The sequence below is a fragment of the Mandrillus leucophaeus genome, unplaced genomic scaffold (assembly GCF_000951045.1).
Source record: "Mandrillus leucophaeus isolate KB7577 unplaced genomic scaffold, Mleu.le_1.0 Scaffold232, whole genome shotgun sequence".
NCBI classification, from domain to species: domain Eukaryota; kingdom Metazoa; phylum Chordata; class Mammalia; order Primates; family Cercopithecidae; genus Mandrillus; species Mandrillus leucophaeus.
The window spans coordinates 2,990,918-3,006,800 of record NW_012102388.1 but is presented as its reverse complement, the minus strand read 5'-3'; the positions used below and the strand labels follow the sequence as shown (position 1 = coordinate 3,006,800).

The 15,883-nt window shown below is 52.2% G+C and overlaps 1 protein-coding gene across 1 annotated transcript in view; it reads right to left on the bottom strand.

Moving 5' to 3' along the window:
- Positions 1-2,836: 2,836 nt before the first annotated feature.
- The window catches only part of SFSWAP (splicing factor, suppressor of white-apricot family), a 94,965-nt gene continuing 81,918 nt past the window's right edge, over positions 2,837-15,883 (bottom strand). The window contains exons 17-19 of the mRNA XM_011981955.1: positions 5,200-5,373; positions 3,477-3,549; positions 2,837-3,152 (exon numbers count right to left, since the gene is read on the bottom strand). Of these exons, the coding sequence (XP_011837345.1) occupies positions 3,087-3,152; positions 3,477-3,549; positions 5,200-5,373 (313 nt within the window). The 3' untranslated portion in view covers positions 2,837-3,086. The remainder of the gene's footprint in view (positions 3,153-3,476; positions 3,550-5,199; positions 5,374-15,883) is intronic.

The window sequence follows — 15,883 nt, the reverse complement described above, 5'->3', positions numbered from 1 at the left end:
TCCTGCCTTGGCCTCCCAAGGTGCTGGGACTGAATCACTTGTGCCTGACCCAGTATTTTGTTTTTAAAGATGGGGTCAGCTGGGCGTGGTGGTGCATGCCTGTAGTCTCAGGTACTCAGGGGACTGAGGCAGGAAAACCTCCTGAACCCAGGAGGCAGAGGTTGTAGTGACCTGAGATTCTGCTACTGCACTCCAGCCTGCGTGACAGAGGGAGACTCCAACTCAAAAAACAAAAAACAAAAAACAGATGGGGTCTCCCTGTCACCCAAGTGGCAGTACAGTGGCGTGATCGCAGCTCACTAGTCTCGACCTGCTGGGCTGAAGTGATCCTCCTGCCTCCGCCTCTCAAGTAGCTGGAACCTCAACTGCGTGCACCACGCCTGGCTCCGGTATTTAGAGTGCACGTGTGCTGCTGAGTTTACCAGGGGGTCTATGCAGAGTGTGACACCACTGCACTCGTTTCCGGGGCACACTCATTTCCGGGGGACACTCATTTCCGGGGGACACTGGCCATCACGAATGTGACACCACTGCACTCATTTCCAGGGGACACTCATTTCCGGGGGACACTCATTTCCAGGGCACACTGGCCATCACGAATGGCCGCTCTGGAGACTGGAGTGGTTGGAGGCCGGGTGGGTGGTCTTCCTTGCTCCAGGCACTGATGCCTGCTCCCATCTATCAGGGAAGTGCCTCAACCCTTCCAGCACCAACGCACCAAACAAAAACATCACTGTATCAGGATGTGGCAGGCCCCTCAGGATTCCCCGACGTTCCAGACGCTGGCCAAGCCTGTGTTGCCCTCGCCGATGATCCTGGCTGCCGCCGGCATAAACGTCGACTTGACAGTGCATGGGTAAAACCACGGTCCTGCTGACGTCTGGTCCCACGTAACGATCTCCCTGCATCAAGACGCCGATGTCTGGCTCATGATCCCCGACCCTTTACAGTGGAAAATGACCCAGCAAAACAAGGAGGGTGTGTGTAAAACTTGGAGGTGCAAACCCGAGGCAAAGCAAGGTTACCTCTGCATAGAGGGCCCATCTCAGGAGCGGCGCCCAGAAGCCATGGCAAACACAAACAGCCACGCCTGAACATGCCTGGTTGCGTCTGATCGAGGAAGCTAAGCAGGGTTGGGCCTGGTTAGTACTTGGATGGGAGACCAACTGGGAATACCAGGTGCTGGAGGCTTTTGGTAGAAAAACAAAACAAAACAAAAAAAACCACTACATACAAAAATTTTTCCATGTAAAAAAAACCTTAAAAAAAAAGTCAAAACAGCAATGACAAATTGGGGCAAACATTTACAAAATAAATAATACCAGAAGGCTAAGTCCCTTAATATGTAGAGAGTGGTTATGACTGAAAAAGAACTCCATAGCAACACATAGGCATGGATGCGGTTGAGTTCATAAAGCAACATAAACGCATTTTTAAACAGAAGAGAAACTGCGCCATTTGACTCATCACTAAAGAAATGCAAGTAAAATCAAGCCCTTTCCATCTTTCTGATTTAGCAAAGATAAAAATGTTTGCAGACGCTGCACCAGGAGGATGTGGGTAACATCTGCCTGAGGACGGTCACCACGGCTCTGCCCCGGCAGCAAAGGCCACCTGCGACCCCAAGCAGCCACTGGGGAGCCTGAACGGAACCGCAGTGCGCCGCAGCGGGAGGAAGCCAGCGTCTTCCCAGAGACGGCTTCGTGTCCAGGTGCAGAGGGCCTGATGAGTGTCTGTGGGATGGACGGCTACTGCAAGCCGTGGGTGGGGGTGGGGGGCCCCGCGGGACGTCATCTCAGAAACCAACACATCAGGAGACGCCTAGAGTGCTACATAAAGTCAGCCACCGCTTGTGAGAGGAACCAGGTATATGGGACCGTGGGGGTGGGGGTGGCAGAGGAGCCTGGCTGTGCAGGGTGCAGGCCACACGGCTTTGCTCTCTGCCTCGTCCAGGGCCTGTGGCATTTCCGAGTCGTTGTGGGCAGCTGTGGGGCCTGTGCCTATATGTGTGCCTGGCCCCACGCACCCACCTGCTCCAGTTTGCCCACCTGCCTCACCTCACCCACACTGGCCTTTGTGGCAGGCAGTGTCTGGACCCCAAGTGCCATAAGGAGGAAAAAGTGTAATTCCCTTTCTGGGTTTTGGTAAATTGGCAGAACTGAAAATGGAACGACCTCAGCACAGCAGGGGTTTAAGTGAATGCCAGGGAGTTTCCTTCCTGTGGGGACCAAACTATCACTGTGACCTGACCGCAGCAGACAAGCAGCAAATCCTCATTTCTGGTGTAAGGACCTTATGAGCCCCAACTCCAGGTGGCCGGACCCTCAGCTACACACAAATTATGTTTCCACTGGGGCGGCCAAAGGCTGCAGTGGAGTCCCGGGCATCCGCACGTCAGGAAAGGCACCAGGAGCAAGCAGCCAGCGCTTAAGGCAACACGCGGTGCTCGGCGCGGGGACGCGGTGCTCCGTGTGGGGACGCGGTGCTCGGCGCGGGGACGCGGTGCTCGGTGCGGGGACGCGGGGCCGGGCTGCTCCCCTGCTGTGTGCCACCGCGCAGGGAGGGCCTGTCCAGCAGCTGCAGCATGGGTGCCGGCAGGGACACACGCCCACGGGGAGCGGACGGCCTGGGAAGGGCGTGCGGTGATCGCAGGAGGCATGGGATGGGGAAGGAGAGTCCAGCGGCTGCTGTCAGAGGGCTGGGGGCCCAGGACAGGGAGGCCCAGCGCTGCCCATCTGTCTCCGCCACACCTCCATGACCACACGTATAATAGATGACAAACAGTCAAACAGACCCAGAAGCCAACCAAGGAGAGAAGGAAGAAACCACGCCAGGGTCTAGCTAGAAAAGGTGTTTCCTCCCATTTTATTTCATAATACATTTTCACAGAAACATGATATATTTACAAATATACAGGTAAGAGACTGCTGGTCAGAAATCTTAAAACTGAAAATGTCATCAAAAATTAATTTACAAAAGCCACCGAGGGTCCATGGAGGCGGCCAGGTGGATGGTGTGGCCAGCGTCTGCGTGAGCCTGCCCAGAAGCCCACGCAGCCTCCCAGCTCCGCCTCCGCTGGCCCCGTCTCAGGAGGCGCTGGTTTGCAGGTTTTTGGAAGCTGCAAGCATCGCTCTGACTTTGGCCATGAGATCCTGTGCAGGGCGAGACACAGAGGAGAACCTGTGAAGACCTGGCCAGACAATCCATGCGGTGAAGAAATTCATCAACGAGCTGGTGGTCAAGACCAAAGACAGTGCTTCTAGCACAGTGGGGGTGGCGGAGGAGCCTGGCTGTGCATGGTGCGGGCCACACGGCTTTGTCCTCGGCCTCACCCAGGGCCTGCGGCATTTTGCCTGAGATCCCTGTCCCGTGCCGGTGTCGATGACGGGAGGGACAGGGAATGAAAATTAGCAAAAGAAAATCCACGAGGCCCCTTGATGAAAGGCTGGGAGTGGGAGGGGGGCACGCCCACTGACCTGAGTGATTTTGCTCTGCACGGAAGAAACGATTGCTGAAGAGATCTGGGCTTCTTTTTCCTGAGAGACTCCCCTGATGCAGAGAGAGAGAGAGAGAGAGAGAGAGAGAGCAGAGCTTACCACCGTGTGAAGACGCTGAGCCAAGGCCAGCGAACAGCATCTCCACCTCCAAACCCCAGCTCGAGGACTGAGCAGAGCCCACTGCATCTGCTTCCAGTATCCTTTTTTTTTTCTTCCCCCAGCCAAGAGTTTCACTCTGTCGCCCAGGCTGGAGGGCAATGGCATGTTCTCAGCTCACTGCACCTCTGCCTCCAGGATTCAAGTGATTTTCCTGCCTCAGCCTCCCGAATAGCTGGGATTGCAGGAGTGCGCCACCACGCCCGGCTAATTTTTGTACTTTTAGTAGAGACAGGGTTTCACCATATTGGCCAGGCTGGTCTCCAGCTCCTGACCTCAGGTGATCCACCCACCTCGGCCTCCCAAAGTGCTGGGATTATAGGCGTGAGCATATCCTTCAATAAAAACAGGCTTCATAAACATGCTGTTACACGCATCTGAAATGTGTACAAACTGCAATCTAACTAAAAAAAATTTTCATATAAAATTACCTTAAACACAAAGGAAAAAAGAAACAAAGAAAGGAAAGATGCAGCAGAACAGTGGAGCCCTCCCAGAACCACGGCCTTGAGTGGGTGCCCTTGGCCTGTGCACGAGGCGTCTGTGTGGGGAGCCAGCACCCCTGCCCCCCAGCGATGCTCAGCCTCCCGCACTGATGTGCATTTGGCCATTATCACATTTTCAGAGACAGGGTCTCTCTCTGTCACCCAGGCTGACGTGCAGTGGCGCCGTCACGGCTCACTGCAGCCTCCACCTCCTGGGCTCAAGCAATCCTCTTGCCTTAGCCTCCTGAGTAGCTGGGATTACAGATGCATGCCACCTATTTTTAGTAGAGACAAGGTCCTGCCATGTTGTCCAGACTGGTCTCAAATTCCCACCCTGGCCTCCCAAAGTGCTGGGATCACAGGTGTGAGCCACAGTGCCCGGCCCGATTGACATTTTAGCTCTAAAGTTGCCACCTCTTAGCGATTCGGATCCATCTCAAATGAGCTGAGGCCTCTGCCACCTGAATGGAACAGTCGCACATCCCATGATTCACATTTACGGAAGCAATCAGTTTAAAGGGAGCTGCTGTTCCCAGATGCCGCCCTCTGGTCCCTCCAGGGTGTGGGTGCCTGGGCAGTGGAGGGTGTCTGACTTGAAGTCATTATCACCTAGCCCAGGACTGGGACGCCACATCTGTGCTGCTGCCCAGGTGTGATGCCCGGCAACAGGTTGGCGTCATCTGGCCCTGGCCGTTGCAGCCTGGGGACCTGCTCCAGCCATGGCAGCCTGGGGAGCTGCTGACAGTTCCAGGTCTACTGGTCACTGCAGAGCCCAGTATGCCTGGGGAGCATCAGGCACGTGTGTGACACCCGGGCTGCTTGAAGTGGACTGCTCCACTCCTGGGCTCTGCAGGAGGCTCTCCCCAGTACAGGACCTACTCCTCTGAGTGCTCATGGATTGTGAGAAGCCTCGTCTGGGGGACTTCCTTGCTACAGGGAGTGTGGTTGGCTTCGTGGCTGGTGCCCCCCAGGACACAGGCAGGGACTCAGGGAGGGAGGGAGAGTCCTGCCGGCCACCCCTTGCCCTTCCCCAAAGAGAGCCGCTGGAGGACAGGGGTTACCTGGAGCGTTCCTGGCTGGAGCCCCGACTCTCCACAGGGGAGACGCTGGCCGAGTGGGCTGAGGGGGCCGCGGGCCGGGGAGCTGCCTGCTTGCTGGGTGACACCGACTGAGACCTGGCCTTGGACTTGGTCCGCGACCGGGACCGCCTCTTCTTCTTCTTCTCGTGGGGACTTCTGAAAGGCAAGTGTTTCTGTGAGAGATGGACCTTTGGTTTAAAGGCAGAGCACAAAGGGAGAAGCTCGGACCTGAGCCAGTTTTTGGGTAAGAGTTCGTCAAGGCACAATTCAGGGATGGAACCATTCCAAACACATGAATTTTTCTTAAAGCAACTTATTTCACTGAACTGATAACTGACAACGCGGCAAATCGATCCATGGGTTTAACAAAAGTCACCCAGCACACTGAAGACGGTATGGTCTCCCTGGAAGAAGCTTCGTCCCAGTTTAGGACCTCAAGTAAAATACTTGTGGTATTTAAGATGCAACCAGCATTTTATTCACATGCAAAATACGTAAGATAAGCAACCATAGGCAGTTCACAGCGCTTTGCCGCTACGTTTCATCAATAAAAATTTCCAAAATGATACAGGAAATTATTAAAGTATCAATACATCGAAGTTTAGCGTTCCTTTTTTTAAAAAAGCAGACAGGGTTTCGCGCTGCTATCCAGGCTGGAGAGAGTGGTGCCATCACAGCTCACTGCAGCCTTCACCTCCTGACAACAAGCAACCTCCTGCCTCAGCCTCTCAGACAGTTGAGGCTCGGGGCGCAGCTTCTGGTGCTGCTGCTTCCTTTTTCTGAAGAGATGGGGTCTCACTCTGTTGTCCAGGCCGGAGCGGTGCTTCTTTCTGACCTGCCAGTTGCCCGCCGCTTGGTGATGCTGCTTAGCCTCTGGGCAGTGGAGCCTGCTCTGTGGACAGCAGCTCAGCTCTGACTGCTGTCGTTCCCTGTCCTCTTGCCTCCCAGAGTCCACATCACCAAACTGACAATCCCGTACCAGAAATGCTTGCCAGACATTCCGGCCTGCACCTGCCCTTAGACCATCCTTCTCTCCTGCCTGTAGAGGCCGACCCTTTGGCTTCCGCCTGGTCTAGCTCCTTTCCACACCTGAGCCACGTGGCCCTCTTGGCCACTCCTCTACAAACACTTAAGAGAGTGAACACGTACTTGGTAAAGGCAGACAGGCCTGAGCCCTTCCCATGAGGCCCTCCAAGCCCTGAGGTGCCCTACCTGGCATCTTTCAGAATTCATCTGTAACAGACGCTGCAGCCTGCGCTTCTGGCCCTGAGTACAGAGTTTCTTGGAGAGTCTTTGCATGGGTCATTTGCATCACTGATTTCCTTCCTTCCTTCCTTCCCTCCCTTCCCATCCTTCCCCTCCCTCCTTCCTTCCTTCCCCTCCTCCCTCCCTCCTGTCCTGCTTGCTGGGGCCTGGACAGGATTTCCTTCCTTCCTTCCTTTCCTCCTCTATCCTTCCCCCACCTCCCTCCCTCCTTCCCTCCTGTCCTGCTTGCTGGTGCCTGGACGGGATTTCCTTCCTTCCTTCCCTCCCTCCCTCCCGTCCTGCTTGCTGGGGCCTGGACAGGACAGATCCTAGGAGTAGGGCTGCGGGGTCCGCTGCTGCAGAAGCTGCCAGAGGCCTCCTGGCTCAGCCTCACCCTCGCTATCCAGGTGGACCCAAACTGCTCAATCTGCCAACCTGAAGGGGGAACCGTGGTTCTCTGCTGGTGTCTGACTCTCCTGGGGTTGCTATCTGCACAGCTTGCAAGCGTCTGGCCTCCCTTATGATTCTGTGTGCCACGAAGCCCCTTCCCAGCCTGGCCTCTTCTGTCTTCCAGGGAGACCCCCAGGGCCTGTGCACAGGCCCAGTTACCCCAAGCCCTGCCCCTCATCAGGGTCTCCCGACTTCATGCATTTCTTTTGTGCCAACCCCCAAGATCTGGAACATTCTTGCTTAATGGCTGGGGCTGTGCTCACAGTCTGGGGTGCAGACCCCCATCAAGGGGCCATACCCTCTACCCATCTCTTGGACCCCACTAGTGCATGGCCCTGCAGAGCTCGGACAGAGCTGTGGGAGGAGGGGCCACAGCATGCCCTGGTAGGGACAGCCCCGATATGCAGAAGGGGACTGAGCGTTTCTGTCCGGGCTCCCTTGTGTGGTTCTGGGCATGAGCAGACTGTGTTGGTGCCAATGAAGTGACCTAAAGCAGCAGCGCCAGGCCTGGGGCACTCCCACCCAGCTCCATTCAAACAAGGCAGGACCTGCCAGAGGCGGTGCTGGCTGGCAGCTTAAATCCAGTTGCTGGAGGGGCTGTCCCTGGTGAGCTGGGCCCGGACAGATGACCTGGCATCTTCTGGAAGCCTGCCTGATGTGCCCAGTGAGGACAAAATGTTGTAAATGGAGATGTTGCTCTTACTGTTCAATACGCCCATGTGGGATCTGTACACAAGTCATTTTTCTAAATTGCAAAATGTTTTGTGAAATTTTTGTCTATGAATACATGCCAGGATTTCAAAGGGAGCAGCAAATAAATAAAATATATACCAGCATGTGACATGTGTCCGAAATGACTTACTCTCGAAATCCAGCTGAGTTTACGGGGCTGCATAATGAACAAAAGGCAGGTTACTAATCCTTAACTGTAAACTGGCTCAATTCTGCTACAATCTGATCTAAGCCCTTGCTGAAGGAATGAAGTAACTCATTCATTTTTTTAAAGTACTGAGGTGCCACTGGGTGAAACGATGTCCTCGGTGCTGGCAAGTGCGCACACCCTGACACCTGGGCCCTATCCACGCAGGGGTGTCTCTTCCTTCCAGAAAGTTCCTCAATGCCACTTCATCTATACCTTCTCCACCCTGAGCGCTCCCCACTGCTCTGATTTCTAGGGCACAGCTTAAAGCTCTATGGAAATGAACCCCACACTATGCCTGTATTTGTTTGCTGGTTTGGCTTCTTGGTTTTCTGTTGTTTCTCAGACAGTTTCCCTGTTGCTCAAGCTGGAGTGCAGGGGCACAATCCCTGCTCACTGTAGCCTTGACCTCCCAGGCTCCAGGGATCCTCTTGCCTCAGCCTCCCAAGTAGCTGCGACGACAGGCAGACGCCACCACAAACGTTTTTTTTTTAAGTAGAGATGGGGGTCTCTACTTAAAAAAAAAAAAAAGCCTGGAAATCCTGGGCTCAAGCAATCCTCCTGCCTTGGCCTCTCAAAGTGCTGGGATTACAGGTGTGAACCACCACACCTGCCCTGTGTCTGGCTTCTTTTGCTTAGCAGAGCATGTCTAGAGTCCTCCATGAAGCAGGGTGACCCTCCATGTGTTTCTTTCACCTATGAATAGTATTACATGACAGGACGCTACCATCGTCTGCTGATTAATTCTCCTGTTAATAGAGAGTTGGTTGTTTCCCGTTTTCGGCAATTATCAATCAAAGTGTTTTTGGTCCAATGTTGACCTACAGAGGAGGTCACAGCGAGGAACAGGACAGCTGGGTGAGGGAGTAGGTGTATACTTAACTTTACAAGAAACTGCAAATACTTCCCAGCCCAGTGTCTGAGAGTGCAGCTGCTGGGCCTGTGCCCACTCTCCCCAGAGCCCGTCCAGTCCTGTCTCACTGGCTTCATCAGCACGGCCCTGACTGCTGACTCATGCCGTTCCACAGCTTTCCATGTGCTTACTGGCTATTTCAGTAGATCCTTCTGTGAAGTCGGCTGGCGCCATCTGCCCCTTCTTAATTGGGTCCTTTGTCTCTTTGGTACCGACACAGGCTTTTGCCAAGAGATACACGCCGCAAAGCCTGCGCCTGCCTAGTCATCTTCTTAACTGTGCCTTTTGAGAGAAGTTTTTACACTTCAATGAAGTCTAATTGATTTTTTCCTCTTATCAAGAGGGCTTTCCACATCTTAAGGAATCTCTGCCACCCTCAAATTCATGAACATACTCTGTGTTTTCTTCAAAAAGCGTAACAGTCTGATCCGACCTGAATTAAATTTTGCAGATGGTGTGCGCCGCACCTTTCCCGTTCCGGTGTCCGGCTGTCCATGCAAGTTTTGTCGGAAAGACTTTCCCGGCTGGGCGCTGGGGCTCACGCCTGCAGCCACAGTATTCTGGGAGGCCACAGCAGGAGGACTGCTTGAGCCTAGGGGTTCAACATCAGCCTGGGCAACATAGCGAGACCCCATCTCTAAAATAAAAAAAAAAATTAGCCAGGCATGGTGGCGTGTGCCTGTGGTCCCAGCAGAGGCAGAAGGATTCCTTGAGCCCAGGAGGCTGCAGTCAGCCGAGCTGAGCCGAGATCCCACCACTGCTGCACTCCAGCTTGGGCAACGAGTGAGACCCTGTCTCTTTAAAAAAAAAAAAAAACACTTTCCTTTCTTTTTTCCATCACTGAATCACTGTGGCTGTGGCCCCAGCCCCCTGCCCTTTGGGTGATGAATTTTTTCTGCACTTTCTACTCCATCCCACTGTTCTGCTGTATCCTCATGCTGAGGCCACACTGCCTTGGTCACTGCAGCTTTCTGGTAAGTCTTGAAATCTTGCTCTTTGCCAAGGAGGCTGTTTCGGCTCTCCCAGGTCATCTGCATTTCCACACATGCTTCGGAGTTTGTGCCAATTTCTAGACAAGCCATGGGAGCTCTGAGTGGGACTGCACTGCATCTCTGCACCAACTTGTGGAGAACAGGCATCTCAGTAATGCTTAGGTGGCTAATATTTTATGAAGTATTTTTGCATCTATGTTCTTGAGAGTCCTGGTCTGGAAACATATACGTGTGTGTGTACACACAGCACTGGTCTGTGAACACACACACGCACGCACACACAGCACTGGTCTGTGAACACACGCACGCACACACAGCACTGGTCTGTGAACACACACGTGCACACAGCACTGGTCTGTGGACATGCATGCATGTGCACCAGTACTGATCTGTGAACACACAAGTGCACACACACAGTACCGATCTGTGAACACACGTGCACATACAGCACTGGTATGTGAACACACACATGCACACACAGCACTGGTCTATGAACACACATGTGCACACACACAGTACAATCTGTGAAAACACGTGCACACACAGAGCACTGGTCTGTAAACACACATGCATGCGCACCAGTACTGATGTGTGAATACACACGTGCACACACAGCACTGTTCTGTGAACACACACGTGCGTCCACACAGTACCTATCTGTGAACACACACGCGCACACACACAGCACTGGTCTGTGAACACAGATGTGCGCAGACAGTACTGGTCGTGAACAGAAACGGGTGCACACGCACACCTTTCCCCAAACACAGAATCTTTATCTGTCTTAGGTATGAGAGATGATGGACTCAAGAGATGAGATGGGAAGTGTTCCCTCATCTATTTTTTTAAATAGAGTACCCCTTCTTTCTTTTTTTTTGTTTTCTGAGACGGAGTCTTGCACTGTCACCTGGGCTGGAGCGCAATCTCGGCTCACTGCAACCTCCACCTCCCAAGTTCAAGTGATTCTCCTGCCTCAGCCTCCTGAGTAGCTAGGATTACAGACGCACGCTACCACACCCAGCTAATTTTTTGTACTTTTAGTAGAGATGAAGTTTCACTATGTTGGCCAGACTGGTCTCAAACTCCTGACTTTGTGATCCGCCCGCCTCAGCCTCCTGAAGTGCTGGGATTACAGGCATGAAACACCACGCCCGGCCCCTCCTTTCTTGAATGTTAGAATTCACTGGTGAAGCCATCTGGGCCTGGAGTTTGGTGGAAAAGGTTTTTTTTTTTTTTTTTTTTTGAGGTAAGAGTCTCACTTTGTCATCCATATTGGCTCACTGGTACCATATTGGCTCACTGCAGCCCGCCCCTCCCAGGTTCAAGCAATTCTCCTGCCTCCTGAAGTGCTGGGATTACAGGCATGAAACACCACGCCCGGCCCCTCCTTTCTTGAATGTTAGAATTCACTGGTGAAGCCATCTGGGCCTGGAGTTTGGTGGAAAAGGTTTTTTTTTTTTTTTTTTTTGAGGTAAGAGTCTCACTTTGTCATCCATATTGGCTCACTGGTACCATATTGGCTCACTGCAGCCTCCGCCTCCCAGGTTCAAGCAATTCTCCTGCCTCAGCCTCCCAAGTAGCTGGGATTACAGGTATGTGCCACCACACCTGGCTAATTTTTATATTTTTAGTAGAGACGGGGTTTTGCCATGTTGGCCAGGCTGGTCAAAGTGCACTCGGCCTCCCAAAGTGCTGGGATTACAGGTGTGAGCCACCGCACCAGGCCAGGTCTTGGTCTGTAATCCACTCTACAATCACTGCCTTTTAACTAGTCTTTAGTCTTCTTACATTTAATGTAATTATTTTACAATGGTTTTAAGCCTACAATCTTGTTTTTTATTTGTCCCATTTGTTCTTTCCCCCACCTGCCCTTTTCTGCTGTTTCATGAATTTAAGAAAGCATCTAGAATCCTACTTTATATCTTCTATTGGCTTTTTAGCTACATTTTTGTTTTTAGTGGTTGCTCTAGGGAATTAAGTTATGCATCCTTCAGTTAGCAAAGTCTACCTTGAATTAACATTTCATGGATAAAGAAAGATCTTTACTGCAGCAGTAAACTCCCATTCACTCACTCAACAAATAGCTGTCCATGTGCCTTGTGCAGTGTTAAGTACTAGAAACTCAATGGGGAAAACCTGTAACTAATCATTCATTGTATTTGCTACAATAAGATAACTGGGACATCTTGTTAAAGTGTGCTACTGTAAGATTTGGTCAATATTCTTGTGGAAAGCCCTGGGTGTGAACTCCTAGGCTCAAGCGATCCACTCAGCTCTCCAAGTAGCTGCGGCTGTAGGTGCCCGCCATTGTGCCTGGCTGAAAAACACTTCTATGACGTACTCAAAGTAACTTTCATGAATGTTGTTTTATATATATCCACATAGTACCAAATTTTACTCCTAAAAATTCCTCAATACGTCCACATCTGGTTTTCCAAATATTCACCAAAAGGAACCAGAGGTCCTTGAAGAAATGGCAGATTCCAGGGCTGGAACAGGGAAAATGCCCAGTAAACCTGGAATATCCTGTACCAAAAGCAAGAACACAAAGAACTATGGGAGGTGTCAAAAGAACAGAACTGACTTGAAAGGGTTGCCACTGGCCAAATTGGAGACAATGTCACCATCTAATAGAATAATAATAGCAATGGGATTATCACACAACAAAATCAAAAATCAAAACCAAAAATGCTCCTGAGTCCGTGGTGAGATTTAAACAAAACGGCAGGGTCTTCAGCTAATAAACACAGAGGGAAGAAGAGAGGGAGAAAGTCACTATTTGGCAGTCAGCAGTGTAAGAGCTGATTCAGGCAGGGGCCACCCTGCCTGACGTGTGCTGAGACAAATGAGGAGAGAGCTGCTGGGAGCAGCAGAGCCGTGCTGCTTCACAGTGTCACCTCCTGGATTCCTCGCTGGTGGGGAGACGAAGGGGCAGATGCAGCCTGAATCAAGCGATCAAACTCAGCATCATGAATGATGGGACGAGTGGACACTCCTGTGTCTCCTGATCGGTGGTGCAATGAGAAGCTATACGCAACGTCGCCTACGCAGCCAAAACATTCGCCCTGAACCCAGCCACGGGGCACAGCAAGACGAAGCCCGATTGTGGGACCATCTATAGTAGAGCTGGCCTGGAATTTTCAGGAATGTGAAGGTCATGAAATACACACACAAACAAAGGAGGGAGGGATGGGAGTGGATGGGATGGGTGCGATGGGAAGGGGTGAGAGAGAAAGCAAATGTGGCAAAATGTCAGCTCTTGTGGAACTGAGCTACAGATTTTATGCATATGGGTGTTTATTGTACAACTGTTTTTGAAAGAGACAGTTTCACTCTGTTGGCCAGGTAGGGGGTGCAGTGGCTATTCACAGGCATGATCACAGTGCATACTACAGCCTCCAACTCCTGAGCTCAAGTGATCCTCCTATCTTGGCCCTGAAGTGCTGGGATTATAGGTGTGAGCTACTGAGCCTGGCCCCATTGTACTATTGTAAACACTTTCCTGTAAGTTAAAAACATGTTCAAAGAAGTCAGTGAAAGAATCAGGCTATAATCAGTTTGCAGAAATGACCCATCAGGGCCGCGCACAGTGCTTTATGCCAGCACTTTGGGAGGCTGAGGTAGGCAGATTGTTTGAGCTCAGGATTTTGAGACCATCCTGGGCAACACGGCAAAACCTTATCTCTACTAAAAATACAAAAAATTAGCTGGGCATGGTTCCATGTGCCTGTAGTCCCAGCGACAGAGGAGGCTGAGGTGGGAGGATCAGTTGAACCCAGGAGGTTGAGGCCGCAGTGAGCTGAGATTGTGCCACTGCACTCTAGCCTGGGCAATCTCCAGCCTGGGCAATGGGAGTGAGACCCTATCTCAAATAAAAAGAAAAAAATTCAAATCTGGGTAGTGGGCATATCCCCGGGTTTGGTCTGGTGCTGTCCCAGCATTAAAGTGACAGCGACTCGGTAGCTGATTACGTGCACTGCACCACGGCAAGGAAGTGGACGCCCACTCTGAGACGGGGACACAGCCTGGCTGTAGGATTAATATGATTGCTAATAAAACATATTCTGTACCAGGCACGGTGGCTCATGCCTGCAATCCCAACACTTCTGAAGGTTGAGGCAGGTTGATCACTTGCGGCCAGGAGCTTGAGAGCAGCCAGCCAGGCACGGTGGTGGGAGCCTGTGGTCCCAGCAACTCAGGAGGCTGAGGTGGGAGGATGGCTTGAGCCCAGGACGCACAAGCAGAAGCTGTGATTACACCACCGCGCTCCAGCCTGGAAAACAGAGTGAAACCCTGTCCCAAAAAAAAACACCAAATCCATATTCTGGATTTATAGACTAACTGGGGGCTTATAATTACAACTACAAAACTGACCAGTAATTACCCACGTATTCACCTCTATTGAGTTCCTAGTGAATCACAGTTTAACACTCCACAGAGTTAGGTTTGCAGGTTTAATTCCGTCTATCCAGGCAGGGCAGCTCAGGGCTCAGCTGTGTACCGAGTCTAATGCTTCGCTTCTCTTGTGTGACCTGTTAGCGCTCGGTGAGAATATGAGCCGCTCACGCGAGTCTGGCGTCTGAGTGTGCTGGCTGGCCGTCAGGACGCTGCTACTTACAGATATGATCACTACTTGCTCCCACAAGCTCTCTCTTAAAGCAAAGGTTAATGTGAAGGCCTCTTCTGTTGAGACAGAAGGAATTAGTTTCTAACCATGCCCTTCACATATACCAAAGGTGATGGTGAATTTCTGATGTGAAATTACTTGTTTAAGGGATTACATTTTAATTTTCATCAGATTGTATGAGAGTAGACATGAATGCTCAGTGTAGGATTACTAAGGAACAAAATGTAATTTATAAACAGAGCCAGTTGTACATGAAACATTTGCTAGTATCTATCTGCTTTATAGTTTTGCTAATTTTTCTGTTTTAAGAAAAAATCATATCTTGTCAACGGAGGGAACTGTGGTACTTGGCCAACTGCAGCAGCGTCTTCTTGCCCAGGGTGCTGTGGGGAGGACCTGCTGCGGCTCTCTGCCTAGGGTGTGCCTTGCGGCTGGGCAGTGTGGGTGACGGCTGGGGCCATCTGTCCCAGGAGCAGGAGGGTCCCAGTGTGTGGGTGATCCTGGCAATGTAAGGCTCGTCCTCTGGAAGGCTCTGGGACCCTGAGTGTCTTGACCCCCATGCACTTAGCAGAACCGTGTTAAGAAACTCAAGGCTACGACGTGCAACGCTCCATCCTTCTCTGTGTGGCTCCAGATGCAGACACGGTCCACCTACACAGCCAGGAGGCTGCACAAACTCCACGTGGGGACACAAAACAAGCTCCTTGTGCTTGGAAAGAGTGGAAATGCAGGGCTGGCCCATGCAAGGCACTGGGTGGTGACATCAGTGGGTGAGAACCAGAGGAGGCGCTCGTGAGATGGCACCCTCATGGTCGAGAGGGTAGTGCTCACTGGCGGCACCAATGGAGGTGGCCGTCCACAGCTACTGGAAGCCGAGGCGAGAGGACAGATGGTGGATGTATTTCCTGAAGTGAAAGGTGGAACCTCTACTGAGTGCCAGGCACTGAGAGGTGAGCCCGTGGCACCCTGGGCTGTCAGAGGCCCTGCCAGCTACCATGGCTGGGGCTTCCGCTTGATAAACATGAACGCCAACCTCCCTTCATCTCCTGCTCCAACCAAGACAGGTTCTCCTTAGTGGTCAAGAGGTAAGGGATGGATGCTCCTTGCCCTCTAGGCCCCAACAGGACTCTGTGGCCTCTCCTGGGAGCTCCAGCCTGGGCCGTGGTCACAGTCACACAGCACCCAGGCAACTACGGTGACTGTCCTTGAGACCAGGAGGCTTTGCGACCGGAAGCTTGCATTTTCCTTATGTTTGTGCCTTCCTGTCCTCTCCACCAGCAGGTAGAGGGGCAGCAGCTGCATGTGGACCCAGTCGAGGTACCAGCACAGCGGAAAGCTGGACACAAAGCCAGGCCATGCAGAGCCCTGGGGGGTAAGTGAGCCCCGCCCACCAGACACAGGAGCTCAGTGTGATCAAGTGTCAACAGGGATGGCCACGCCACGGGGAGGGACTCAGCACCTCCCTCTGGTCACCCACAGCTCTGCTCACACATACCCGACCTTCAGACGCCCTTTCCGCC